Below are 26,094 nucleotides of genomic sequence, written 5' to 3'. Positions count from 1 at the left end.
GCGTGTGCTTGGGGGTTAACACAACCGAGGTCTAAGCAGTCTGTTAAGATGTATAAATACATGTTATATAATTTTAAATGTCTTTAATTTTTGTTTTTTTTCCTGGTGGGTAATTTGTATCCACCTTATCTTCCAGCTCCAAGGACCTTCACTTTGGGAAGTGTTGCTGAGCTACTTAGCTTGGGGCTGCTTGTGCTGATGTCTTTTTTTCCCTCTCAGTATTGGAGAAAACAGCATCAGAAGCACCAAACCTGTTCTGGGCGGAGCCACTCTTGAGTGCAGTGTGTGTGAGGGGATGGGGTGGGTCTTGGCACTTTTCACACCTCAAAGCCACATAAGGGATATATTTTTTTAAGTACAGAAGTTTAGCCCTGGCAGATAATTAAAACACGAGGGCAAGATTCTGATTTTAAAAAACAAAAAAAGTCAGCACTGACTTTGTACACAGTGCACACAACTGCACTGTCTCTCCTCAAAGGAGGCAGCTTTCCTTGCACAAACCTGTGCTGCCAGTCCTGAGGGACCCCCAAGCAGCTTCCACCACTCTTGGCTCTGGGGAAGCTGCTCACATCTTTCCCAGGGATTTATTTTTCCAAGACAGCTCCTGGCACTGGAGCTCCTCCTTTCCATGGGGAGAGGAGGAGTGATGCCTGCCTTGCCAGAGAGTTGGGGTGGGAACACGGGCCCGAGGGGCCACTACTCCTTGGCAGCAGGTCAGGAACAGGATCCTCCTGTGGAGAGGGAAAGAGGGTGAACCCAACGAGAAATGTTCACAGCTGGCCAGCAATAAATTACCCTCCTTTTTCTCCTCCAAGCAGGAAGGGGCTCCTGCCTGTCCTTTTCCATTCCAAAGGTTTCCCTGGTGCTCCCCCACTCTCTATTTCCCACTGTTGTATGCTCGAGGTGCTCTGGAAGCAAAGTATCTTGAGTGAGAGGTAGACTTTGGACCAGCTTGGAAATGACATGGAAGCTGCTTGGTGGGTGTCTTGTCCCAGGAGCCTGTGCCTGCGTGTCCAGGAGTCCTGGGGTACCCCCGTGGGAACCCTCCCTGCACCCCCCAGCTCTGCTCCTGGCCTGTACATCAGCAGATGTCGGGGGGGGGAGGGGGTGGGCTGGGGCGGAGGTGGGGGGGCGAGGGAGGGAGGGCTGGTTTTGTTTGGGGTTTTTTTTCGATCTGAACTTGGATTTTGTGCTCTGTAATGTGCTCCTCAGCCCTCCATCCGTGTGATTTTTGCACCAATGTTGTAAACTTGACTGTAGTGCGTTTCTATTAAAATATCAGGGCTAAACTTCATCTTACAGATCCATCCTTCCTTACTTCCTGACCACGCACCATGAAGTTTTAGGGCTCTTCTGCGGGACAAAAGGGGGTCCGGAAAGCGAGGTTCTGTGAGATTCACACCTGTGCTCGGGTCCTGCCTCCGGTTTCCCACTCGCTGACTGGTTCCGAGTTCGGGCGGGGCAGAACCAGCCGCTGCTTTTCAGCCGCCCTGCAGCCCCGCGCCCCCTCCTCAGACCGGGCCAGGCCGACACGAAACGCCGGAGACCCGCAATGCGTCCAGGCGGGCCCGGCACCGAGCCCCGCAGGTAAGGCCCTGCAGGAGGAACCAAAAGGGCGGTGGGGACCTGACCCTCCCTCCCTTCCTCCCTGCCCAGCCCCGGTGCCGCCCGGTTCAGAGTTGGGCGCGTGCGCGTTCTGGCCGCCATGGCCGCCCTGAAGCACCGGCGGACGGCGCTGGAGCGGGTGGAGAAGTTCCTTTCCGAGATTTACTTCACCGACTGCAACCTGCGGGGCAGGTAGGCAGCTCCCTGCCCGGTCCCCCGGCTCCACCGCCCGCCCCTCCAGGGGTGGCCGCTGCGGGGTTGAACAGAGCAACCCCGCACCCCCCGGCTGCCACCCGGTGCGGGGGACGCTGCGGAAGGGTCGGCAGAACCCCTCTGCTGCAGGGAGTAGATGGAGGGGCCGTGCTGGGGAGCAGAGTGGGCTCTGAACCCTTCCCCCCCCGCCCAGGACTCACCTTAGTAATGGTGTCCCGGCCGTCTCTCTCTGCAGGCTCTTTGGGGATCGGTGCCCCGTGGCATCGCTCTCCTGCTTCCAGGCCCCCCGGCGCATCCCCTACGATGAGGCTGTCGAGCAGGACTTCAGACCGGCTCAAGTGGGAGACTCCTTCGGGCCCCTGTGAGTACCAGGTCTCGGAGGTCCCATCAGCACAGTGGGGATGGAGGTTCCTGTGTGCGTGAAGCCTCACAAGTTCTCAATCACCAAGAAGTGAGATGAAAATCCTCTTCCCTATTGCAGGGTTTTGAGTAGAAGGTGTCTGCCCAGAAACCCCTGGGGAGATTTCATGAGACAGACCAAGCTGTGTCTGTGTCCAAGGAGAATAAAGAGCCAGGTTCTTTGAGCCTTTCTGCCTTGAGCTTGTGTTCATGGTTGTGACTCTGATGATTGCTTCTGTGCAATACCTGTGTTCCTGGTCAGGGCTGGGAGAAGGTTGGGTGTTTTTTCCTAGCAGTGGTCAAAGGTGCCATCTGCTGCCCATTTCTCTGGGGTTCCTGAAGAAGGTAGGCTGGGGCCATCGCCATGGCATTTGTGTGCCAGTGCCTGAGCTTCCTGGCCCTGCTGTGCCTCCTTGCAGCCTGGGCACCAGCCTCCTGTAAGGGCTGTGAGCTGCCCCCACTCTGTTTTTTTCGATGGAGACTCTGGCAAACTACAATTTCCTGCAAGAGAAAGTCTCACGGTGGGATGAAGTTGCTGCCTGCTCTCTTCCAGGTGGGGGACGTGCTGGTTCAAGGTGGAGCTGAGCATCCCCACGGCATGGGCAGGACGGGAAGTGCACTTTATCTGGGAGAGCGATGGGGAAGGCATGGTGTGGAGAGATGCCCAGCCAGTCCAGGTAAGGAGACATGGATTGAGGTGTGCCAGCTGTGCCCAGTACCCCATGTACTGCAGAGCAGTCATCTCCCTTCCCCTCTGCAGTGGGGCAGGAGCAGAACCTCCTCCTGCCTCTTACGCACTCACAGACTAACCCCTATATGTCAGCAAACAACAAATGGAGGTCTAGACTGTGTGGTCGTGAACAAAAAAAGATGGATACATCATTATAGGGTTTTTTTAACCTCAAGCAGTAGTCTCTGAGGCAATAGGAGAGCTGTCTGTAAACACAAGACAACCTGCTGTGCAGGGGAGGGTCATGTTTGTGAAGAATCCGGTGTGTGGGATGGGAGACAAGGCTGTGCTCATGAACTCCCATGCTGTGCTGTCAGACCCCAGAGGATCTTATGGGCTATTTTCAAAGCTCAGTCCTGAAAAGAAAGCCTGATGGTGGTGGGTTTGAGTCTTTTCTAGAGGTTGACCACTGTCAGGAATCAAAATTCTGGGCTGCAAACCTGTAACAGCTGCAAATGCCTTGCTTAGGTTGTTAGCAAACCTGTCATGGAAGAAGCCTGTGCAAGCACAGGGCCTGAGATGGGGATCTCCACCATTGTGAAGAACAGTGGGACAGACTCTTGTTACATGTCATCTTTAGTTCTGCTTTTGGGGGTGTGTGGAATGGCTCAGGTGACCCCTTTTCAGCCTTGTCCTGCTCTGAGGTGGTCCCCACAGGGTCTGTGTTATTGCTGGGGCAGCAGCAATTTCCCTGCTGGTTGTTCTTGTGGCAAGCATTGTCCCAGAGGCTGTGGGACCACATCCAGATGGATGTGTCTTGTCCTGTCCACACAGCCTGCTGCCGTGGACCTCTGAAGCTGTGTGTTAAATGTGTCATTTTCCCCTGCAGGGTTTGACCAAGGAGGGTGAGAAGACCAGCTACATCCTGACGAGCAGCCTGAAAGAGACAGAGCCCCACAAGTGAGTGCTCAGCCTGGCCAGAGACCCCCACCATTGGGGAAGCTTTGTGAGGTTTGAAGCCAAGAGACCAAACTGAAACATCCTTGTCTGTGTCCAGGATAGATCCTTCCCAAGAAGGATCTGGCATTCAGGGGCTCTGTCTGCTGTTTGGGTTGGGCCAGTCCCACCACAGGGAGGGGAATGGACTTTCCTGGCTGATTCCTTGTGATCTGCTCCCTGATGGTTTGGTTTTGCTCTCTAGCCTGATGCTGTATGTGGAACTGGCCTGCAATGGCCTCTTTGGGGCTGGCAAGGGTAGTATGATTGCTCCTCCAGACCCTGAGAAGAGGTTCATCCTGAGCAAGGCTGAGCTGGTCGTCTTCAACAGGGATGTCTATGAGCTGCTGGTAGATCTGGAAATACTGCTGGACATGGCCAAGGTGTGTTAGCTTATTCTCTTCCCTTCTCTCAGCCTTTCCACCTCCTTCAACAACTTCATTTTGTCTCCTTCTCCCACCTGACCTGTCTCCTCCCACCAGGAGGCCGTGGAGGAGCAAAAACTTTCTCCTGCTGCTTTTGCACCATTGACATTGTCTAGAGTGGGAGAAAACTGGACAGAGAAAAGCCACGGGTGGTTTTCTCACACACTTTCTGTTCCAAGGCAGGATCTGTCAGACCAGAGCGCCCTGGGATGGGAGTGTATGTAACCTGGCTTTAGAAGGCACATGAGCAAAGACATCAGTTGTGTCTGTGAAGCTGGGACAGGCTGTTCAGCTGGCACTGCTGGCAGAATCAGGTGTTGGAAAGATGTACTAGGTTGTCCCAGAGGCAGGTGGCATCCGAGCTGGTACAGAGAACTGCTCTGAGCCAGAGGATGTGCTGAGCTCTGACTCAAGCTGTTATCACTCCCAACCCCAGCTCCTCGGGGAGGAAGACCAGAGGAGTTTCCAGGCACTGTACACTGCCAACCAGATGGTCAACGTGTGTGACGTTATGGACCCTTCCACCTTCCCTGCTGCCCGGGACCTGGCAGCAGCGATCTTCAGCCAGAGGAACGGCGAGAGCCAGCACACCATCCATGCCGTGGGGCACTGCCACATTGACTCTGGTGAGAGCAGCACAGCCTTCCCTCTCTACTGATCTGGAGGCCCAAGGGCAGAGCTCACTGCCCTTTAGCTCCAGGCCCTGGTTACTGTGCCCCGAGGAAAGGGAAAAGAACCTCAGTGCTGCCATACAGCTGGTCTGTCACCGAGGCAGGGGAACGTGTGTCTGGTTAGTGGTGCCATTGGGGACACTGTTGGTGAAGGATGAATTACAGGCCACTGTCTTCTGCTTGTTTGACTTCTAGTTTCCAGTCCCTGGAGGGGTTTCAATAGCATGGCAGCAGGAGGAGCTGGAGGGCCCCAGGCTGTGCTGCTGCCAAACACTTAGCCAAGGGGCAGCATTTTCCTCAGCAGAGGAAAATTCCTAAAGGAGCTTGTGCCCATTAATAACAGTGGTGGGGTCACGTGTCTGTCCCCACAGCCTGGCTGTGGCCCTATGAGGAGACCATCCGTAAGTGTGCTCGGAGCTGGGTGACAGTGATCCACCTGATGGAGCACAATCCAGAACTCACCTTCGCCTGCTCCCAGGTGAGCCATCTCCCTCCGGGGACCTCACCTCCAGCATGACCCCAAACAAGATGGATTGGGGTGGCCTGGAGGGGGGTGACCAGGGAGCATCCTGTGCAGTTGGGGAAAGGAAAGAGAGGGTGTGGAGCAAGGTGGTGGGAGCTGAGGCTGATCTCCTGTGCTCTGGCAGGCGCAGCAGTTCGAGTGGGTACGAAGTGGGTACCCTGGGCTCTATGCGCGGATTCGGGACTTTGTGGCCAAGGGACAGTTCATCCCTGTCGGAGGCACCTGGGTGGAAATGGTGAGAGCAGTGCCCTCTGCCCCAGGAAGGAGAAAGCAGAGTCTTTGCTGGGCCTGCCTGGTCTCTGGGCCCAGAAGGCAGAAGCTGTCTGCTGTGTTTAGCCTAGCAAACCCACCATCCCTCTCCCAAATTGTCTCAGTCCCCAAGAAAGGGGCTTTGGTCTGGAGCTCTGTTCACATCCTCCCTGTGATCTGCCAGGTCAGCGGGTGGGAATGGGGTGCTTGCTGAGGCCCCCCCTTCCCCAGCTCCTGACTTGGGCTCCCTGTGCTTCACCCCAGGATGGTAACCTGCCCAGCGGGGAGTCCATGGTGCGGCAGTTCCTGCAGGGACAGCGGTTCTTCCAGGAGCAGTTTGGACGGATCTGCTCAGAGGTACTTGCTCTTTCCCAGCTTGCCTTCCTTGCACACCTTCTCCTTCCACCTCTTGCTAGCTGTGAGGGTTTCTCTCTGGTTTCCCTTTCAGATAGAATGTTCAGGTGCCTCACGCTGGCTTGCTCTTTGCAGCTAAAGCTGGGATGAGTAACTAATTTCCCATGTATCCTGGCAGATGGCAGAGCCCCAGCCTGTGGTTATATTGCCTGTAGGTCCCTGGCAGGTCTCTAGAACTGCTCCTTGTTTTAAGTCCAGGTTCAGAATCACAGAATTTCTTTGGTTGGAAGAGAGCTTCAAGATCATCCAGTCCAACCTTTGACCAACCCTGTAAGCTCATCACTAAACCATGTCCCTAAGGACCAGGTCCACACACTGTTTAAATACCTCCAGGGATGCTGACTCCACCACTTCCCTGGGCAGACTATTCCAATGTTTGACAATCTTTTCAGTGAAAAAATGTTTCTTAATATCCAGCCTTTGTCCTTGAGAGACACCACTGACCAGTCTTCTAAACTCATCAGAGTCTGCCCTTTGGAAGTCCAAGGAGGTTGTGCTATTGACCTCCCCCTTTACTTCCCTAAGAATTGAAAACTCAACCATCTCATGGTCATTTGTCCAAGACAACCACCAACCTTCCCATCTCTCACTGGTCCCTCTCTGTTCACAAACAGTAAGTCTAGTAAGAGAGCCTTCCCTGGTTGTCTCCATCACCAGCCATGTTAGGACATTATCCCACACACACTCCAAGAATCTCTGGGACTGCTCCCTGCCTGTGGAATTGCATTTCCAGCAGCCATCTGTGTCTAGCACACCTTGCTCCCTCTGCAAGGGCTCAGAGCCTGACTGGCAAGAAACCCTCTCCAAGCTCAGGCTATGGTTTGTGGCCAGTGTGACCCACATGTGTGTCTCTCCCTCTGCTTCCAGTTCTGGCTCCCAGACACGTTTGGATACTCAGCCCAGCTGCCCCAGTTGATGCGTGGCTGTGGGATCAGGCGGTTCCTCACACAGAAGCTCAGCTGGAACCTGGTGAACACCTTCCCAGTGAGCTGTGCCTCCCTCCTTCCCAGGGGATTGACTTGGGGTTGCTGGGGGCTGGCTACAGGGCTGGACTTGTTGGTTCCACGGGTCAAGCCAGTCCTTCAGCTCAGCAAACGCATGGTCTCCTCCTGGAAGCCACCAGTTTTATGGTGGCAGTAATGTCCTGTCAGGCTTTAGGGGAGAGGAAGGACATGGTTAGAGATCCCAGCTGGGCTCCTTGCCTGCAACTCTCCCCATGCTTTCCTTTGTCTTTCCTCCAGCATCACACCTTTTTTTGGGAAGGCATCGATGGTTCCCGAGTCCTGACCCATTTTCCCCCTGGTGACTCCTATGGGATGCACGGACAAGTGGAGGAGGTGGGTTAGGTTGCCAGTACTGCATGTAAAGTGATCTGTGGCTCCTAGGAGAGGGCACTGCCTGGGAAGGGAGCAGGATAGCTGGCGGTGTTGCTGGACAAAGGCTGTTTGTATGCCTGGCAATCAGTTATCTGCCTCTGAGATGCGTCCCTGCCTGATTTGGGGTGGGAATGAGGGGCAGGACAGAGCTTTGCACCCCAAAGGCTGACCTGGTTTTCTTGTGTAGAGCTGTGGGAGCTGGGGCTGGGCACCAGGGGATTACATCTGTCCAAAATTCCCTCCAGGTGCTGAAAACAGTGAAGAACAACAAGGACAAAGGATATGTGAACCACAGTGCATTCCTCTTTGGCTTTGGAGATGGAGGAGGAGGTCCCACACAGAAGATGCTGGACAGGATGAAGAGAATGAGGGACACAGATGGGCTGCCGAGGTGAGAGGAGAGCTCCCTTCCTCCCACTTGCTGGGATCTGGGTTGGCTTTGGCAGTGCCAAAGGGAAGGGTGTGTGAAGGAGGAGGAGGGCAGGAGGGGCAAGCAAAGGGCTAGGAAGGAGTGTCAGGGAGACAGAGCCTATCCAGTGTGAAGGGCTGTAAAAACAGGTCCAGGGGGTGGCCTCAGGATGCTGAGGAGACTGTCCCTGTCTAAAGAATGTCCCTGTGACAGGTAGAAAGAGTAGCACGGAGTGGGGGGAGAGTTAGGGAGGAACAATGTGGGGTGTGTGGGGTTCCCGAGCCCTCAGCTCTCTGCTCAGGGTTCCTTGTGAAGCCCAGCACAGGCTTCTCCCCTGGCTCCTCACTCGTTGTGCATCTTGTCCCACAGGGTTCAGCTCTCCACTCCTGACCAGCTCTTTTCCATCCTGGAGAAGGATTCGTCACATCTGTGCACCTGGGTGGGAGAGCTCTTCCTCGAGCTGCACAATGGCACATACACCACCCAGGCCCAGGTGAGTGTGCAGGTGGAAGGGGGATGGCCATCCCTGGGAAGATGGCTCTCCTCAGTCCCTTCCCCCCTGCTCCAGGGTTTGGCCAGTGTCCTTTGGATCTCAACAGTGGGAGCCACCTTGTAGCCAGGACAGTGGGGTGAAGGAAGCCTGGGCACAGCAGCTTGGTCGGTAGCTGCCACATCCTTCACTTTATCAGATGGTTGCAGACCTTGGGTGAAAAGGCAGAAGAAGGGGAGGAAGATGAGAACAGAGACAGGGGAAGCTGTGCTGGGAGTTTCAGTTTGATCCCTGGCAAAAAAATAACTCACTGGGAATGGCAAATTGTCTACAACAGACCACCCTTCCTGCACTGGGGCTGGGCTTGTGCTGCTGGTGTGAGAGACCCACACTCCCAGCTACCCATTTCATGAGCATCTTCCTTGTCTCTTTGCTGTGACATCAGATAAAGAAGGGGAATCGGGAGTGTGAGCGAATACTCCACGATGTTGAAGTACTCAGCACCTTGGCTGTGGCGCGGGGCAGCACCTTCCAGTACCCTGCCAGCCAGCTGCAGCGGCTCTGGAGGTGAGGGCTGGGAGCTCTTGGGACTATGACTCTCCATCCCCAGCATCCTGAACCTGTGGAGCATTCCTTGATGTCAGGGCACTGACAGACCTAGACCAGTCAGCCTGAACTCCAAAGCCTCACTGTTCTGCTGGCTGGAAGCTTCTGACCTCAACTTATTCTTCACCACATTTGTCTTGTCCAGACTTGTGCAACAATATATCTGGTAGCTAATAAAAATTAGCTCTTACTCTCCATGGCTGCAGTTTGAGACAGACAGTGGACAAGTCCTAACATAAAGGGATTTAAAGGGTGAAAAAAAAAAAAATCTTTTTCTCTCACGTGCTTGCCAGCAGGGGGGTTAAGGAGTAGTTATTAAGTCTGCCTGTCTTGCAGACAGGGCTTGGTAAGCCAGAACGATTCTGGTGCTGTCACCTGCTTGTTTCTCTTCTCTTTTAGGTTATTGCTGCTCAATCAGTTCCACGATGTTTTGCCAGGCAGCTGTATCCAGCTGGTGGTTAAGGATGCCCTGCAATACTACACAGGTGGGCAGGGGGTTGGGGTAGGAGTGCAATCATCCTTTGGGCCACACTGCCTGGTGGGGCTGCAGAGAGTTCAGTCCTGAACTGTCAGGTACCACGGGCTGAGCCTGTGCAGGCCTGTGCCTGTAATGGTGCTAACACCACATGAGCAGAGGAGCCAAGAGATTAAAAACCAACATGACTTACTGACTTCTCTGCCTGCTGCTGGCATAGTCAGACCCCAGCAAAAGTGGGAGCTGCAGTTTGCTTCTGCCTGCCCATGGGTTTTTTATGTATTTATTTATTTATTTTCACTGTTTTTCAGTCAAGCTGGCATAGCTTGTTGTAATCATGCAATAACAAAGTTAACAAATTATAAACCTTAATTACTTACTAATAGATAACAGTAATTAATATCAATGATAACTAGCAGTTGTAGCTTGGAAGTAGCTAAAATGTGTGTAGGTGGCACGAGAGTGCCAGAAGCTCTCTCAGATGTGTGGAGTGGCCTGGCTGGGTCCAACCCTGCCCTCTTCATCTCTCAGAGATCCGCAGGGCAGGTGCTGTGCTGCAGGAGGAAGCTGTGCAGGGTCTGTGCAGGGATCTGCTGCAGCCTGAGGTGGGGAGCACCCAGAGCACCCTCGTGTTGAACACTTTGGCCTGGGAACGGACTGAGGTCATCTCCAGGTCTGGCCCAGCCGGAGCAGAGACTTTAGGTATGTCTAACTCAGTTGTAACTTGTATATCAGAATTTCTTAGAGGGGCAGAGACAGACAGCAAAGAAATACTCTGCCTCTCTCTGCTCTGGGGAGGGTTTACTGCCAAATGGCTCCTTGGGGCTGATTGTGCTTCAAGTCATGCCTGAACTATGGATGAAGAAGGGGGAGGGTATGAAGGGAGGTGTTAGGTGTGACTTGAGAGCAGCGGGGCAGCACTACGTGAGTTATGGTTAGGTCTGGGGCAGATGTTGGAAGCTGGAAGAGAACTTCTTTGCTTTCCAGCTCTGGTGACAGTCCCCAGCATGGGCTACGCCGTTGTGAGGGAGCCACTGCTGCCCTCTCAGCTTGTGACAGTGTGGAAGCAGGTAAGCACAATGCTGGTTGTCCTCAGATCAGTGTAACCTCCATCAGAGGCTCACTGGGGACAAATCTGGGAAATCCAGCATGCAGCAAGTCCACACACTGGATTTGCAGTCAGGACACTTTGCACCCACCTCAACTCCTGCAGTTACAGGTCTGTGAACTCCGTTTCTGTCCTTTACCCCCAGGAGGATGGCTCCGTTGTCATGGAGAATGGGGTGATTGCAGTCTGCCTGGATGCAGTGGGGCGCCTGACCTCGCTTCGGCTGGTGGGCTCTGAGAGGTATGGGTCTTCCCTGGTTCCTGGGGCCTTCTGATCATCTCACTTCTGATCATCTCACTATAAGACCCTCACTACTGCCAGTTCTTACACCACTGTTTCTCCCTTCCATTTTGTTCCAGAGAGTCAGTTGCAGATGGCTGCTGTGCCAACCAATTTGCACTCTTTGATGATGTTCCCCTGTACTGGGATGCATGGGATGTGATGGATTATCACTTGGAAACCAGGTAGCAGAGCAGCGCACACAGGTTTTGTCTGTTCTGAGGTTCTTCCCATCAGTCCCAGCATCCACTCCAGAGAAGCGAGTGCCTGCTGTCTGGGATTTGGGAACCTGGATCACCCCGCTCTGCTTTCATCCCTTTCCCTAGGAAGCCAGTGACAACACTGCTGAAGCCTCTGAACGTCACCTTGGGTGGGGGCCTGCGGGGCAGTGCCAGCTTCTCTCTGCGGGTTGGGAAAAGCAGCACCTTAACCCAGGAGATCATCCTGGATGCCACGTCCCCGTACCTCCGCTTCCTGACTCAGGTCTGGACAGCAGCTGCCCCCCATACAGACATCTGGGCTGGGCAGAGAGGGCTCTGGGGAGCTGAACTTCACATTTGAATTATGTCCCCCCTCCTCTTCCCTCCCCTTGAGCCCCTCCCTGCCTGTCCCCCTCTGCCTTAGGGGGAGGCAGCCCAAGGGTGGGGATCCCAGAGGGTGAGGGGGAGCCTTACCAGTTCATCTGTGGTGAGACTCTACCTTGCTTTTCTTGTACCTGGGCTGGCATTAAGAGCAAGGACCATGAAAACCTATGTGTTTAATACTTAGGAATTAAACTGTGGTAAATTGGGGAAGAAGAGTAGGCCAGCTATTACAGGGTAACTCAAGTTTCACATTCTCCTTCCTGCTCCCACATGTGTTTTCCTGCAGAGACAAACTCAGGAGTTGCACAGACTTGTTTCCATTCGTGCGTGTGGATAGCTTTTCATACATTTTTTCAGCAGTTTTTTAAACATTATTTGAAAAACTAAGCAAACGTAGTGTCTTAAATGCATTCATTATGATGCAGATCCTGTTGCATGCATGTTACATGTATTATTCATTAGACAAGTTTAGTGCAGTGTGTAAAGAAAAGATGCAAATGAGAAACAAAAAGCAAGAAAGTTTGTTGGAATACAAGAATGAAGCTTAGCAAATATAACATTGATTATATAACATCCCTGGGCTGGCCCGGGTGCCTTATCCAGGGACAAGTGCAGCTTCTCAGCCCCCTATGATGCTGATGTTCTGCTGTAGGTTGAGTGGAAAGAGGCTCACAAGTTCCTGAAGGTGGAGTTCCCTGTGCAGGTCCGGAGCACAAATGCCACCTATGAGATCCAGTTTGGGCACCTGCAGCGGCCAACGCACCAGAACACGTCCTGGGACTGGGCCCGGTTTGAGGTGAGAAGAAAGGTGGTCTGGGACTCCCAGGGGGGAGGCAGCAGGTCCATCTGGTGAATGGCCCTTGGTCCTTCCTGCAGGTGTGGGCTCACAAGTGGCTGGATCTCTCCGAGCACGGCTTCGGGGTGGCACTGCTGAACGACTGCAAATACGGAGCATCGGCCCTCAGGAACGTCCTCAGCCTCTCACTGTGAGTAGGGTTGGGCCATGAGGGTGGGGACACAGCAGTCACTGTGCCTTCCGAGGTGTCTCCTGGAAGTCGATGCAGCACCTGGTCCTAAAGTTATAGTAAGGGAATATTCTGGTATTCGTCCAAGTGGCTGGCTGTCAGAGAGCACTTGTGCCAGACAATTACCATTGGCTCGGGTCATGCGTAACTCATATGAGTTACACTCATAGGTAATTAGGGAGTGGTGAGGTCCACAATTGCTGCACTGGGTCATTTTTTCTGTTGCTGTCCAAAACATATCCCAGGAGGGGAGGCTTAGTGAGAGGGAAGGAATGGCAATGTTTTGGATGCAGACAAAGCTTAAGAGAAACTCTGAATTATTTCATTTTGACTCTGTCAGCCACGAGTTTCATGGGAAAACACCCTTCAAAGGTCAATTGTAGCTTCTTAGACACCTTGTCTGCAGCAACCAGCAGCATGGTTCTTCCACCTCAGGGCACAGTCTCATGGTGGCAGAGGAAGGCAGTGGCCTTTTGTCACAGTGCTTCTTTGGACTGAGTAGTAGGGGAACAATGTCAGGCTGACAGAGGGTCTCACTTACCTCTTGTTGCATTAGGCTGAGAGCACCTAAGTCCCCTGATGCCATGGCAGACATTGGATACCATGAGTTCACCTACGCTGTGATGCCTCACCAGGGTGAGTGGTGGGGCAGAGCTGGGTCCTGGGGGGATACTCAGGGTGAAGGATGCTCTGGTGAGCCTCGGGGTGAGCATGTCTGGCTGTGCTTGCCTAGAGGCTGGCTGGAACTTGTGTTGCAGGCTCCTTCCAGGAAGCTGGTGTGATCCAGTGTGCCTACAACTTGAATTTCCCCCTTCACACGGTCCCAGCCAGCTCTGCCCAGTGCCCAGCCTGGAGTGCCTTTTCTGTCAGCTCACCTGCAGTTGTGCTGGAGACTGTCAAGCAGGTGAGTCCCTGGGGCAGAAGCGGGGAGGGTGAAGGGGTTAAGCTGCATTGTTGAGCACAGTTTGCTCAGCTACCATCAGCTGTACCCTGAGGGACAGGAGAGAATGTGCCTGTCTCATCTGCCTGATCTGTCCCCCAAAGGCTGAGGACAGACCTAAAGCCATGGTGGTTCGGCTGTACGAGGCACACGGCAGCACGGTTGTGGCCTGGCTCCAGACTTCCCTCCCTGTGAAGGAGGCGATGCTGTAAGTCCATGCTGGAGGGCTGGGCCCCTGTGGGGATGAAGCTTGGTCCTTTTCAGCCTCTCACCCACTGTTTTCTTCCCCAGCTGTGACCTGCTGGAGCAGCCAGTTAAGGGGGGCTGTCTGCCACTGGAGCCAGGGGGTGTGCGGCTTTCCTTCACACCCTTCCACCTGCTCTCCCTCCTCTTGGTCTTGGAGCTGTGACACTGCTGGTCACCTTTGCTGGCTTGGCTGCAACCTGGGCCAGCAGCAGGAACTCAATTCGCAGCCTGAGGTTCTCCTCATCCCTGTGCAAGAAGGTGGTGGCTCCAAGGAAAGGCAGTTTCCCCTGGCCCCCCACAGCCATCAGAGAGCAGTGCTTGAGAGCAACCATCAGGAAAGGAGGACAGTTGTCCCCTGCGTTTGGGGGACAGCATCTTTCCCCAGGTGGCTCCTGTGTCTCAGCCTCCATCTTGTCCAGACGCTAGCAGTGAGTGTAAGATGCCCCAATCCCTGCTCCCTTCACCTGCCTCTTGCACTGCCCTTGTGGAAGGGGAGTGTAAGTAAAGAGTAATTACATGAAAGCAAGCTGCAGCCTAACTTTATTTCCAGGTAACTGCACTCATCTGCCTCCTCCTTGGGGCTCTGCTGTAGCTGTCACTCTCTTAGTGTTCCCCTCAGCTCCTGGCCCTGAGGAGACAGAATTTACCTTTATTTCTGGGGGGTAGGGATGTGAGGTGGTAGGGAAAACTGCCAGCCCACCTAGGCAAGAGGCTGGGCACGGGGTGTTATCCTGAGCATAAAAGGCATGCACAGTGATTTCTACACAAAATACTTTATTAATCAGCTAAAAGCAGTGCTTAAGGTAGCAGCCAGAAAGGGGAAGACAAGAAGGAAGAGGGAATCCACCTTTAGGCAGATGGGAAGGGTCAGAGTCCAGCACACTGTGTGGTCTGTGGTCCTCATTCCCCTCAAGAGCCCAGGGACAGCAGGAAGGTGCTGGATAAATGGGCCCCATCACCAAACTCGTTTTTTTCCTGCACTGGCAGGATGCAGCCTGTAGCAAGCGGGTGTGGAGCAGCCCCATTTCTCCCCAGCATTAACCCAGGCCCCTGGCCAGGCCTCCCCTGAGCTCCTCCTGCCCCTGGGAAGGAGGGCAGCACACGGCATTCACATGGCAGGGGCTGTGCCTGGAAAATGGGGAGAGAAAGGAGAAGGCAGAGGGTGAGGGGGGGCCTGGCTCTGCCCCACAAAGCCTCATGAGCTCCTCTCCTGCCCTGTGGCCATTCCCTCAGTCCCCCTGGCAAAAGGAGGAGCTCCCACAGCACGTCTGGGGCTGCCAGCCTCACCTCTGCCTCTGCGCACAGATGTCTGACAGCTTCTGGCTTTGGCCGGTGCCTTGGGCTTGGACGAGGCTGGAGCAGCAGTTGCTTTCCTTCTCCTGAGGACACGTCCCTTCCTCAGCCCATCGGCCACCTCCTCCTCCTCTTCCACTGTGGCTGGCTTTGGAGGCTTTGCTGCAGCCCTGGGAGGCCGTTTCAAGGCACGCTTGGTGACCTGGATGGACATCGGAGCCAGAACTCAGCAGAAGTGTGGTCAGACTGCTGGCTGCAGAGAAACTCCAGGTAGGAACCCCACCGTGAGTTCAGGAGTAGCCTCACCATGAGTTCAGGAGTAGCCTCCGAACACAGCAGGAGCTGCATCAGCCATGAAGCTTCTTACCTTTGGGGTCTGAGCCTCAGGATCTGTCTTCACCCGAGTGTGCTTCTTGTGAGGCATCTGCCCTGCATCAGGAGAGGTGCCCGGGTTAGGGGGGGTGAGGAGGGGATGGGGCAGAGAGCACCTGCACCTCAGGGGACAGGCTGGTGACACGCACAGTGACCCTGCAGGGATGGTGCCCCAGGTGATGTGTGAGCTGAGCACTGAGGAACTGAGCTGGAGGAATAGCTTGAGGGAGTTCCTCTCCCCCCCCCACCAGATTCCCTCCCCTGCCAAAACATTGCTCGGTGCAGGAGGGCAGCCCCAGGGAGACCACACCCCCCAGCTCCCAGCCTGGCTGCTGTGGGAGGGGGTGTAGGTGCTGACCTGGAAAAGCACCCTGTGGATGCCATGTCTGCACCCAAGCAGGTGGGTGTGCTGGCAGGGAGCCTTGGGGACAGTGGGCTCTGTCCCCCAAGCACAGAGTCCCAGGGAAGAGGACTTTGCTCCTCTTTTTGCCCTGGGGCTTCCAGGCTCCAGCCCTCCCAGAGAAACAGTAGGTCTGGTGGGGAGGAGAGGGGACACTCACCTTTGGGAGCCATGGGGCCAGGCTCTCCCTGCAAGGAAGGGGGACAGAGGGTTGAGTGGGGTGCAGCCATTCTGCAGGTAGTGGCAGCAGAATCTGTGCCCCTTCTCCACCCCATGGCCCAGCCAGTGACAGGGAAACAACGTCTCCATTTCCCCAGTGAGTTGTGCTTGCTCTGCCTGCCCTGTGCCTCAGGGACTCTCACAGCCACACAGAGGGTCCTCATCACAGCATAATGCTGAGGAATCTCAGGAAGCAGAAAATTAGCTGTTGTCCCCTTGGAGGAGTGGTTGGGGAGCACCCAGCCCCAGGCAGTGACCCCAAACTCCTACCTGGAACCATATGGTCCTGCCGTGTCGGTCACGCAGGGAGCTCATGCCAGGCACCAAGTAGCATTGCAGCCAGTTCTTAAAAGCAGCATAGTTATCTGAGTGATCTGGCTCCAAGAGATTTTTCTCTGGGAAGGGAGAGAAGGAAAGGATAGAGAAGCAGTGGTGACAATGGTGTTGGGGTGCCTGCTGCTAGGAACAGAACCACCTGGTGCCTCACCTGCTGCAATAACCTCCAGGGGCACTGTGTGGCACAGCTCCAGCAGATCCGGGCTCCCCCGCATCAGTTTCAGCTTTTTGCTCAGTGTCAGGGAAGGATTCTACAAGGGTGGAGAAAGGAAGTCACCTTCCAGACCCTCATTAAGGTCTCTCCTCCCCATCAGCAGGCAGATTCCCCATCTCCTCGTGCCCTCCCAAAGATGAACTGACAAATTCCTCACCACGTGCCCCACCATGGCAGGTGCCAGCCCTGAGGTCACCGTCAGTTTTGAACTGGGCATTAGCACATTCCCTACAACTACAAAGACATGACAGGTGCCCAGCACACAGGAATGCCAGCAGTTTGTAAGAACAGCCCTCCCACAGTCTCAGGGGGTTGTGGTTTTGTTTTCAGGCTTCTTTCAAATAGCCATTTCCTCTCCCCCAAGGCCACAAAATTCACCATGGGCTCTATTGCAGCCTTCCCCAGAGAGCTGAAGCTTGCAAGGTGTTTGTTTCCCTCACCCCTTCCTCTTTACACACCCCAAATATACCCAGAGATGTCCTGAGGGCTACCAAGCACCCAGCCCTGTGCCTGGAGAGTTGCCACAGCTCATCAGCCTGGCAATGGGTGAAGGAGCACTGGGCATGGGAGGTTACCCAACTGCTGCTCCCCATTTGCTGCTCCACTGGAAAGGCAGACAAGCTCAGACAGGGGTGTTTATGGCCAAGGACAGTAATGTGCCCGAGGAAAAAGATGCCTTGCAGCAACCATTCCAGGTGTGAAGGGAAAATGCGTCCTGCCGGGTTGGCAAAGACTCAAAACAGCAAAACCTCCCAAGAGCAGTGTGGGCAGAGGCAGTGGAAGCTCTGCGAGGGCCTTGTGACCATGTTCTGCCTCATCAGAGCGAGGAACCAACCATGAACTGAAACCAGCCCCAACCCCTCAGCTGAAACAAACCCAAAACAGCAGAGCTTCGTGCTCAGCTAGGTCCAAAGCAGAGCCAGAGCAAAGCAGCCAGCTGTGCCCAGACTGGGAGCTGGAAGTAAAATGAACCCCTAGCACTGCTGCTGAGCCCAAGCCCCAGTCAGGAATATTTCTCAGGTCAATCCAGCAAGAGGCTCCTGGGACCCCAGGGATCTGCTGAGACATCCCACAGGCATACGAATCCCCAGTGCTATGGCATCTGGAAACTTGCCCCCTTCTGAGCCTGTAAAAGCACCAGCTATTCCCCACCTTCTTTCTCCTTGCCTGCTCCTGCTGCTTCAGGGCTTCCAGCACAGTCCGAGCCTTTTCAAAGGGAGGGATCTTCAGCCTGAGAGAGTCCATCAGTTACACACAAGCCTGAACTCTGGGTTCTGGCACTTGCCCGTGTATAACCAGGTGAAGAGCCAAGATGCCCTCAAGCTCCTGGAGACCGAACCTCCCCAGCAGTCACGCTACCTGTACAAGATCTCAGCCCGGAGATAATTCCCAATTCCATTGAAAAACTTTTGGTCCAAGAGAGCCTCGCAGATGGGTTTGTCGAAAGCCTTGTCGTCCAAGTTCTTCAGCACATTCTCCCTGCAATGGGGCACAGGGCAGCACTGCTGTGCAGAAACAGAAGCCAGAGCCAAGCAGGGCCCCCTCCCTCCTCCCTTCCCTCTTTTCCCTTCCTCCTTTTGCCTCCCGTTTCCCTTCCCTTTTCCCTTTCTCCTTCTCCCGTCCCTTCCCCCTTCCCTTTCCCGTCCCCTTTTCCCTTCCTTTTTCCCTTCCTCCTTCTCCCGTCCCTTCCCCCTTCCCTTTCCCGTCCCCTTTTCCCTTCCTTTTTCCCTTCCTCCTTCTCCCGTCCCTTCCCCCTTCCCTTTCCCGTCCCCTTTTCCCTTCCTTTTTCCCTTCCTCCTTCTCCCGTCCCTTCCCCCTTCCCTTTCCCGTCCCCTTTTCCCTTCTCTCCCCCTTCCCTCTTCCCTTCCCTTCGGGCGGGCGGGTGGAACACTCACCTGAAGGCCTGGTACTCGGAGAGGACGCAGGGCCCGCGGTCCGGCTGCCAGGCGTCCCCCAGCCGCCACGACCCGAAGCGGCGGGGGTCGACGAAGCAGAGGGCCCGCGGGGGGCTCTCCCGGGTGAGGAACCGGAGGTGGGCATGACGGGGCAGCTGAGCGGCGGGACACAACCGGAATGACCCCGACATGCCGAAGCGGAAGACGAGGTCCTGGTGCTGTCCGGGGCCCAGCGGAGTCAGCCGCAGCCGCAGCTCCTTGCCCCGGGAGGCGGCCGAGACGCGGTAGGCCTGGCTGGTGAAGGGCACCTCCGGGCCCCTGCCCACCGCCGAGCGCTCCACGCCGCCCGAGAACACCAGCTCGCGGCACGCCTCGTTGATGTAGCGCCCGGCGAGGTGCAGCTCCGGTCCCTCCGGCATGGTCGGGAGCGGGGCCGGGAACGGCAATGGGACAGGGAAGGAGAGCCCAGGCCCCGCCCCCGCCTCCCATTGGCTGCGCGGCGAGGAGGACGCGCCGGAAGCTGCAAGCCCACCGCGTCGCCATGGCAACAGGCACCATGGCACCCAGCGGCAGGAAGAAGCAGACGGGAGGCGGCTCGGCTTGGTCACTGTCACTTTATTGGAGCTTCCGGACGGGGAAAGCTACCCCCGGCTGCCCCCTCCCCAGCCAGGCATCCCGGTGGGGCACATCCCCCCGCCATCCAGTGCCGGCGCCTGCCGCCATCGCCCCCCTGGCGGCTTCTCAGAGAAGGGTGTTCATCAGGGCCTGGGCCTGCTTCAGCTCTGAGGGCAGAGGCAGGGGGCAATGGGGGAGCCGTCGGCACCGCAGCATTCCCCGCAACACCCCCTCTGACCTCACCTGCCAGCAGCACCTGGAACTTGTCAGCCGAGAGGGTGACAGGGATGGTGTCTGCCCTGCCACGCTGCCCATCCCGCAGGTTGAAGGTCAGGTGGACGAGTGGCTCGTTGACCTCCCACAGCTCGCTGGAGCTGAGGGTGTAATCCACCCGCCAGCCCACGGAGCCCAGCCGGCTCACTAGTGTAGGCAGGCAGCATCAGCACCCTAGGACAGGGGGACCCACCCCAGCCTCCAAACCTCCCCCTGCCACCACACTCACATCTCAGGCTGCAGGCCCGCAGCCTGTCCTGGAGGCAGCTCTGCTTCTCCTCATAGGACCGGCACAACCCACTGGCGTGTTCTGCCAGGGCCAGAGTAGAGAACCATCTGCTCACCCCAGCTCTGCCTCTGCCAGTCCCCAGAGGAGTCCCCGGGGATAGGGAGGTGACAGGGGACAGCACAGCCGCCATCCACCACAGGGTCTGGCTGCGACAAAAGTGCAGCCATGATGTCATCCCCAGGGTGTCCCCACCTTTGGGCAGCCCCAGCTGCTGCAGCTCACTGGAGAGGGACTCGCTGTCCACGTTGTGCTTGGCAGCACTGGAGAGGATGAAGCCCAGGACAGCGATGGTGGCCTTCACATCCCCTGACTCTGTGGGTGAGAGAGAAGGAGTGAGAGCCCTGCCAGCTGGTTGCCCGTCCCAGGGGGACTGGGCCCTGTGCTCACCCAACTTGGCGTCCGAGGTCAGCTTCAGGATCTTCTCATACTGTAGGACAAGAGCCATCAGGGCGAGCACCAGGTACCGCATGGAGGCAGAACCTCCTAACCCTCCGAATTCCTACCCAAGCACTAAAACAATTCATACTCAACATCTCTGCTAATACTCCCGAGTACCGCCGGCGCCTCTCACCTCCATGGCCTCCCCCAGCATGTCCCGCAGCACCTGGGCGCAGATCAGCTTCAGCTTCACCGAGGACTGCGGGGGGAGAGGGAGGGTGAGCACCGGGCCGGGGCGGGCAGGGGGACAGCGGCCGGGGGGCCACAACGGGGGTCGGGGCGCAGGCACTTAACGATTTTGGCCAGGGTGCTGATCTCGGCCAGGACCCAGTCGGGACAGTCCAGGTCCCCGCAGAAGCGGAACCGCTGCGGGGGGAAGGCGCGGTCAGAGCCAATCGGGGACCCCCCGCGTCGCCCCTGTCCCTCGCCGCCCCCCGCCCCACCATGGTGCCGCCGGGCTCAGCTCCCCGGTGCCGCCGCAGATCCCGCCTCCGCCACCCGGAACCGTTCCCGGAGGCACCCGGGAGGAAAGGGCCAGGCCGGGACCGGAAAGGGTGGAGCGGCTCAGGAGGTCCCTTGTGGGGTCTGGTTCTGCGTTGTTGCAGTCCCGTCCGGAAAGGCGGGGGCAGCCCCGGGGGGCACGGTGAGTGGGGCCACCCCGGGGCTGGGGGGCGTGTGGAGGTCCCGGAGGCTCCGGGGGACGGTGGCGGCGGATCCCTGGGAAGGGGGGTTCCTGTCTCGGGGTGGCTGCTGGGCATGGGCCGGGGCCCGGCTGGGACGGTCCGGAACGGCCCTGGCCATCGTTCTCCGGGCCGCCCTGGGCCTATCCCGGTTACGCTCACACCCACGGCCGCAGCTCCCGGCGGGCCCGGCTCCGCGGGGGAACGCTCCGGAGCGTCCACGGCCCCGGGGGCTTTGCTCCCCCCCCAGCCCCGCAGCAGTTGTTGCAGCCCTTGCCCCGGGCTCTGCCTCTCAGCCCCGCTCGCCTTCTCAGTTCGGCTCCCGCCCCAGCCCCACGGATTTGGGTTCGGATCCAGCCCCACGACAAGGTTGAGTTCAGCCCCAGCTCCTTCACTTTCCTCAGCTCAGCACAGCCCCACAGGTTTCTGTGTCAGCCCCGTGCCTCTGGCTTTGAGCTTAGCTCCGGCCCTGCATTTTTCAGCTCTGGGCTGTCTCAGCTCCAGCTCTGCAGCATTTTCACCTCCAGCCCCACCGTTTTTTTTTCAGCTCTATCTCTGCACCATTCCATCCCCAGCCAATGTTTATTCCAGCCCCATGGTCAGGGTTTCAGTTCCATCCCCACAGGCTCTTCGTTCCAACTCTTGCCCTCTGGTTTCCGTTTCCACCCCAGGATCTTTATTTCAGCTCCATCTCTGGAACGATTTCAGCTCTTTTTTAGCTCTCACCCCAGCCCCACAGTCCTTATTCCAGCTCCAGCCTCTGCCCCAGTTTTTATTTCGGCTCCTGCTCTACAGGATCTATTGCAACCCCATGGTCAGTGTTTCAGCTCCAGCCCTACAAGCTTGGTTTCAGCTTCAGCTCACATTCCAGCTGTGACCCCATGGTTGTTGTCTCAGCTCCAGCATCCCTGGGTTTTATTTCAGCTCTTGCCCCAGCTCCATAGCATGGATTTCAGCTCCAGTCCTGCAAGCTTTACTGCAGCTCCAGCTCTGAGATTCCAGCTCCATCTCCACTGAGGGTATTTCAGCTCCAGACCTTCCGGGTTCCTCAGCTCCAGCTCCACTCCTGCCCCCTGCCTCCAGCCGAATGAGGCTCTGCCCAGCGCTGGGGCTTTTGACAAGGACACATATCGCTCCCTGTTCCCACTGCAGTGCCACCGAGCTGTCAGCACAGGGCCGGGGAGGTGGGGCACGGGGCAACCCACCCTCCCAGGCAGGCAGCCCCGGTGCTTCAGGGCCCAGCGCTGGACATGCAGGACTGGGCTGAACCGGGTCTGTTCCCCCAGCGGGGTCGGGACCCCCGTCCCCAGGAGCCCCAGGGAAAGGGGGAAGTCACCGCCCACAGAGTGCTGGGGACGAGGCAGCGCCTGCCGCGCCAAACCTTGATTGCCCTTCTTTGCACTTTATTACATTTCAGTCACTGCCACACACGGTGGTTGTAATGACACCAGAGAACAAGAACCCCAAGTTTCAGCCTCGCCCCCGGGAGTCCCCTCGTGGCGGGAGGACACCGGCGCCGCCGCAGCCCGGCCCCAGAAGGGAGCAGCCGGCAGGACACGGCCCGCTCCACACCACCCGGGCCGGGGCTGCCCTTCCCCTCCTCTCCCAGCTCCTCCCGCCCGAGCGGCGGCTCCCGAGGTTCTCCTGCCCACCACACATCTATACCGGTGCCGCTGGCAGCAGCCCCAGAGGAACAAGACTGGTACCCGCCTCTCCGCAACGGCCTTATATAGGCCCAGGCCCCGCCCCTCCCGGCGCCACAGCCAATCGCGAACAGAGGCAGCACCGGGTCCCGCCCAGCCCGCTTCGGTCCGGTCCTTCCCTTCTGCCCCGGCCCCGCAGGCTCCGGTTCCGCCCTCGCTCCGCAGAGCCACCGGGGACCCGGCCCCAATGCTGCAGCCCCGGCAACGGCTGTTGGGTCCCGGGGCGGGCGGGGGCTCCGCACAAGGCAGCTCCCGGGGCCCGATCGACCCCCGAAGCCGGGAAGCGCCGGAGCTGGCGAGGACCACGGAGGCGGGGCCCGATCCAAAAGAAGGAACGGGATCGGGCGGGGCGGGATTGGCGGGGCCGGGCGCTGCCCCGGGCCGCGATTGGCTGTGGCGCCGGGAGGGGCGGGGCCGGCGGGCCGGCGGGCAGCCCCGGCTCTGGGGGCGGCGGCGGGCGGGGGGAGCTGGGTCAGGGATAGAGCCTGTAGCAACAGTAAATCTTGGCTTCTTTCCTGACAGCGCGACTTCTGCAACGATGGCTGAAGTAATAAACACATTTATTGCCCGGGACCCGCCTGGGGAAGGGGGGGGGGGAGTTGGTTCAAGTCCTGTGAGTTTGTTTGAAGGGGCAGACAGCAGCCTCGGACCTCTTTAAACAGGTCCTACGCTACTACAAGCTGCTGCGTTGCTTTGAGCCCCCGGCTCCCACCCTCCTATTTTGGCAGTCAGATTTTTCTTTCTGCTCATTAAATTGAGCAACCACACTCGAGTAGTAACAGGACCCCAAAATTCTCTTGAAGGGATGCCGTGACCCTGCTGGTCATGGGATCCTCAGCCGTGCTGGAGCTGGTGGGGTGTGTGCGTGTGGAAGTGACAGAGGAGAAACGGGGAGCAGAGGTGTTAATCATAAGCTGGAAGTGTCATAGGGCACAACCAAGAAGCAGAGAAGGCAGAGTGGATACAAAAAAAGAAAAAAACCAAAAACCCAACACGCTGCCCTCTGCTTCCCGCCCTCTGGCTATGAAAGCAAAAGGCTGTCTCTTGCTACAGCGGTCAGTGCAGAGAGCTGGCTGGGCATTTGCTTTGCCAACAAGCTAGATGAGAAAGGGAGAGATTTCTGCGGTGTTTCTCTCGGGTGGCCCGTCTGAAGGTGGGGAGAAGCGATACCTCCCGGGACTTGAGCCCTGGCAGTGCGGGACAAGGACACTGGAGGGCAGCGGGGACTTGCTGATGAACGAGGCTGCAAAGCAAAGCGCAGCCCAGCGCTGGATTCCCCGCTCAGCTCCTTTCTGCGCGGCTCTGTCCGGGCGGCGGCGGGGACACCTGGAGCCCCCCTGGCTGGAAAGGCCGTCCCCCCTCCACCCTGCAGCGCATTCAAACCTCCCTCGTCCTCCCCTGCTGCTCAGCCCGACGTGTCCAGCCCTGCCTGCAAAGCAGAGCCCCGCAGCAGCCCCGGCCATGAGCAGCCGGCCCGGGCACTCGGGCTGATGCCCTGCAGCTGGGCAGGGGCCGTGTCCCGGGGGGCGGGAGGGGATGGGAAACACCTGGAACAGGGGGCACAAAAGCCGTCGTAAGCACAGCCCCTCGCAGGTTTCCGCCCCTTCCAGCAAGCAGCAGTTCCTCCGTGCGGGGGCCTCTGGCCTCCGCCTGTCCGTAGCGGCCTTTTCGGGGAACGCTTTTTTTTTTGTGCGCATGAGGGCAAAGGGGAACCATGACGCCCCTGGGACGGGTCAGAAGGGCTGTCGGGGGTCGGCGGCGCACGGTGTAGGGTTTGCGGTGGCTTGAAGGCGGGCGGAGGTCGACCACTGCTTTCGGAGGATCGAAGCGATGGTCGACCCCTGCCGAAGTTAGGACTGGGGCTCCGACTCCGTCGCCCCTGGCCGTGGGGAGCAGCGGAAAGTCCAGTCTCCCTGGGAGTCCGGAGCAGCAGTGACCGCTTCGACCTCATTTGTGCAGGGAGCAGCGGGCACCGAGCGGGTGAGAAAAGCCGTTCCGGGACTTGTTTTGGGGGGCGGGTGGAGGTCAGAGATAGGGCCGAGAGGAGGGGTGGATATAGGGTGGTTCGATGATGAACTCGCTGAGGGGTCCGGCAGCTCTGTCGAAGCTGCCCACGTTCTCCTTAAGAGCCTGTGATGGAAAAAAAAGGGACACCCGTGAGCTCTTACTGCTAGGTAAGACAGTGACCCCCCTGGAATCAGCCTCTGTTATGGCATTTCTCTTTTCATCCAGCCCCGTGGTATTGTGAAATTACTGCACAAACTGGCTTGGCTCCCGAACATAGAGTGAACACTGAAAGCTGCTGCTGGTCCTTGTCCTCCTATGGAACCCTACCCACAGCACCACCAACTATCAGGCTAAGGCTTTGCTTTAGTACCGAAAACCTCAAACATTCAAACCCCCACCCTCACCTCAGCCACTCACCCACTGTTGTGGAATTTGGCTCTAAAATTCCACGTAAATGGGCCTGGCTCCCAAACACAAAGAGTAACCATTAAAAATTCCTGATGAGCCTTGCCCTTCCATGAAAACCTACCTGCAGCACCACCAACAGTCAGGCTATAGCTTTCCTTTAGTACCTAAAATCTCAAAACGTTTAACACCTTGGCTGCTCTACCTCTGTTGGGGACTTGGGATCCAAAATTCCACACAAACAGGTCTGGCTCCCAAATGCAAAGGGTGACCATCAAAAACTCTGGTGGCCCTTACCCTCCTGTGGAACCCTACCCGCAGCACAAAGAAAAATCTGGACAGTTTTTCTTTAGTAGCTAAAACCTCAAATGTTTGACACCTTGGCCGCCCTCCAACTGTTGTGGAATTTGCCTCTAAAATTCCATGCAAGTGGGCCTGGCTCTGAAATGAAAAGAGTGAGTAATGAAAACTCCTCCTCGGCCTAAACATCCTCCTAAACCCAACCCACAGCACCACTAGCAATCGGGCTACAGCTTTGCTTTATTACCTATAACCTCAAACGTTCGAAGCTCCCCCTCACCTTGGCCTCTCTCACACTGTAGCGGAATTTGGCTCCAAAATTCCACAAAAATGTGCCTGGCTCCCTAACCCTCCCATGGAACCATACCCACAACACTATGGGTTTGCTTTAGTACTGGAAACCTCAAATATTTGACTCGTTGGCCACTCTCTCACTGTTGCTCAATACAGCTCCAAAATTCCACACAAATGGGCCAGACTTAAAAATGCAAAGAGTGACCACTGAAAACTTTTGCTGGTCCAGACCCTTGCATAAATACGTACCCACAGCACCACCATCTTTTTGTTTGTTTTTTTTTTTTTTTTTTTTTTTTTTTTAGTTTCCAAAAATTATGCAGATTTCCCACCCATTTTGGGGGGGTTTTGGGTTTTTTTTCAAGAATTACACAAGTTTCCCTTCTGGTTTTTGCTTAGGTGGTTGTTGTCTTTTGGGGCTTGTTTTTTTTTTCAGTTATGCAAATTTCCCACCTGTTTGTTGTTTTTTTTTCAAGACGTACTCTAGTGGGCATGGTGATATAGATAAATATATATTATTTAATTTTTTGGGGGGGAACAGATATTGATGGTTGTATGTGGTGATCTTAGAGGTCTTTTCCAACCATGACAGTTCTGTGATCCTGTAATGTCACAGGAGGCTTGATAAACACTAAGAGTATCTGGGAGTCAGTCTCAA

At 56.6% G+C, this 26,094-nt stretch overlaps 3 protein-coding genes across 3 annotated transcripts; 1 reads left to right on the top strand and 2 right to left on the bottom strand.

The window, feature by feature from the left end:
- Positions 1 to 1,449: 1,449 nt before the first annotated feature.
- MAN2C1 (mannosidase alpha class 2C member 1) lies at positions 1,450 to 14,230 on the top strand. The gene is made up of 26 exons (XM_071754709.1): positions 1,450 to 1,797; positions 2,054 to 2,179; positions 2,771 to 2,894; positions 3,777 to 3,847; positions 4,089 to 4,266; positions 4,745 to 4,934; positions 5,351 to 5,457; positions 5,627 to 5,737; positions 6,016 to 6,108; positions 7,033 to 7,149; positions 7,407 to 7,502; positions 7,787 to 7,932; positions 8,320 to 8,443; positions 8,886 to 9,007; positions 9,446 to 9,531; positions 10,053 to 10,223; positions 10,509 to 10,591; positions 10,775 to 10,869; positions 10,989 to 11,093; positions 11,235 to 11,391; positions 12,145 to 12,288; positions 12,369 to 12,478; positions 13,074 to 13,153; positions 13,276 to 13,421; positions 13,562 to 13,665; positions 13,749 to 14,230. The coding sequence occupies exons 1-26, from the start codon at positions 1,706 to 1,708 to the stop codon at positions 13,864 to 13,866; spliced, it is 3,096 nt and encodes a 1,031-aa protein (XP_071610810.1). The 5' UTR covers positions 1,450 to 1,705; the 3' UTR covers positions 13,867 to 14,230.
- Positions 14,231 to 14,460: 230 nt separating this feature from the next.
- On the bottom strand, positions 14,461 to 18,967 carry NEIL1 (nei like DNA glycosylase 1). The gene is made up of 9 exons (XM_071754710.1): positions 18,433 to 18,967; positions 17,897 to 18,016; positions 17,690 to 17,768; positions 16,475 to 16,574; positions 16,258 to 16,382; positions 15,929 to 15,956; positions 15,364 to 15,425; positions 14,991 to 15,198; positions 14,461 to 14,831 (listed from the first exon to the last, which is right to left on the bottom strand). The coding sequence occupies exons 1-9, from the start codon at positions 18,849 to 18,851 to the stop codon at positions 14,812 to 14,814; spliced, it is 1,161 nt and encodes a 386-aa protein (XP_071610811.1). The 5' UTR covers positions 18,852 to 18,967; the 3' UTR covers positions 14,461 to 14,811.
- Positions 18,968 to 19,032: 65 nt separating this feature from the next.
- On the bottom strand, positions 19,033 to 21,109 carry COMMD4 (COMM domain containing 4). Its single transcript, XM_071754711.1, has 8 exons — positions 20,491 to 21,109; positions 20,342 to 20,413; positions 20,181 to 20,246; positions 19,997 to 20,036; positions 19,802 to 19,921; positions 19,550 to 19,630; positions 19,291 to 19,467; positions 19,033 to 19,214 (listed from the first exon to the last, which is right to left on the bottom strand). Exons 1-8 carry the CDS (start codon positions 20,803 to 20,805, stop codon positions 19,174 to 19,176), a joined length of 912 nt encoding a protein of 303 aa, XP_071610812.1. The 5' UTR covers positions 20,806 to 21,109; the 3' UTR covers positions 19,033 to 19,173.
- Between the last annotated feature and the right edge of the window lie 4,985 nt (positions 21,110 to 26,094).

Source organism: Heliangelus exortis, chromosome 11, assembly GCF_036169615.1.
Source record: "Heliangelus exortis chromosome 11, bHelExo1.hap1, whole genome shotgun sequence".
NCBI lineage: Eukaryota > Metazoa > Chordata > Aves > Apodiformes > Trochilidae > Heliangelus > Heliangelus exortis.
Note: the sequence above shows the minus strand (reverse complement) of the source record. Positions and strands in the feature narration are given on the sequence as shown.

Bases quoted from the DNA above. Each gene is read 5' to 3' on its own strand.
- MAN2C1 (XM_071754709.1), top strand. From the start codon at position 1,706: ATGGCCGCCCTGAAGCACCGGCGGACGGCGCTGGAGCGGGTGGAGAAG. The intron at 8,444-8,885 runs GTGAGTGTGCAG...CTGTGACATCAG, and splicing joins CATACACCACCCAGGCCCAG to ATAAAGAAGGGGAATCGGGA. The intron at 10,870-10,988 runs GTATGGGTCTTC...ATTTTGTTCCAG, and splicing joins CGGCTGGTGGGCTCTGAGAG to AGAGTCAGTTGCAGATGGCT.
- NEIL1 (XM_071754710.1), bottom strand. From the start codon at position 18,851: ATGCCGGAGGGACCGGAGCTGCACCTCGCCGGGCGCTACATCAACGAG. The intron at 18,017-18,432 runs GTGAGTGTTCCA...GCCCCATTGCAG, and splicing joins TCCGAGTACCAGGCCTTCAG to GGAGAATGTGCTGAAGAACT. The intron at 17,769-17,896 runs GTAGCGTGACTG...GGACTCTCTCAG, and splicing joins CGGGCTGAGATCTTGTACAG to GCTGAAGATCCCTCCCTTTG.
- COMMD4 (XM_071754711.1), bottom strand. From the start codon at position 20,805: ATGCCCAGCAGCCACCCCGAGACAGGAACCCCCCTTCCCAGGGATCCG. The intron at 20,037-20,180 runs GTGAGAGGCGCC...CTTGTCCTACAG, and splicing joins TGCTGGGGGAGGCCATGGAG to TATGAGAAGATCCTGAAGCT. The intron at 19,631-19,801 runs GTGGGGACACCC...TGGCCCTGGCAG, and splicing joins GCAGCTGGGGCTGCCCAAAG to AACACGCCAGTGGGTTGTGC.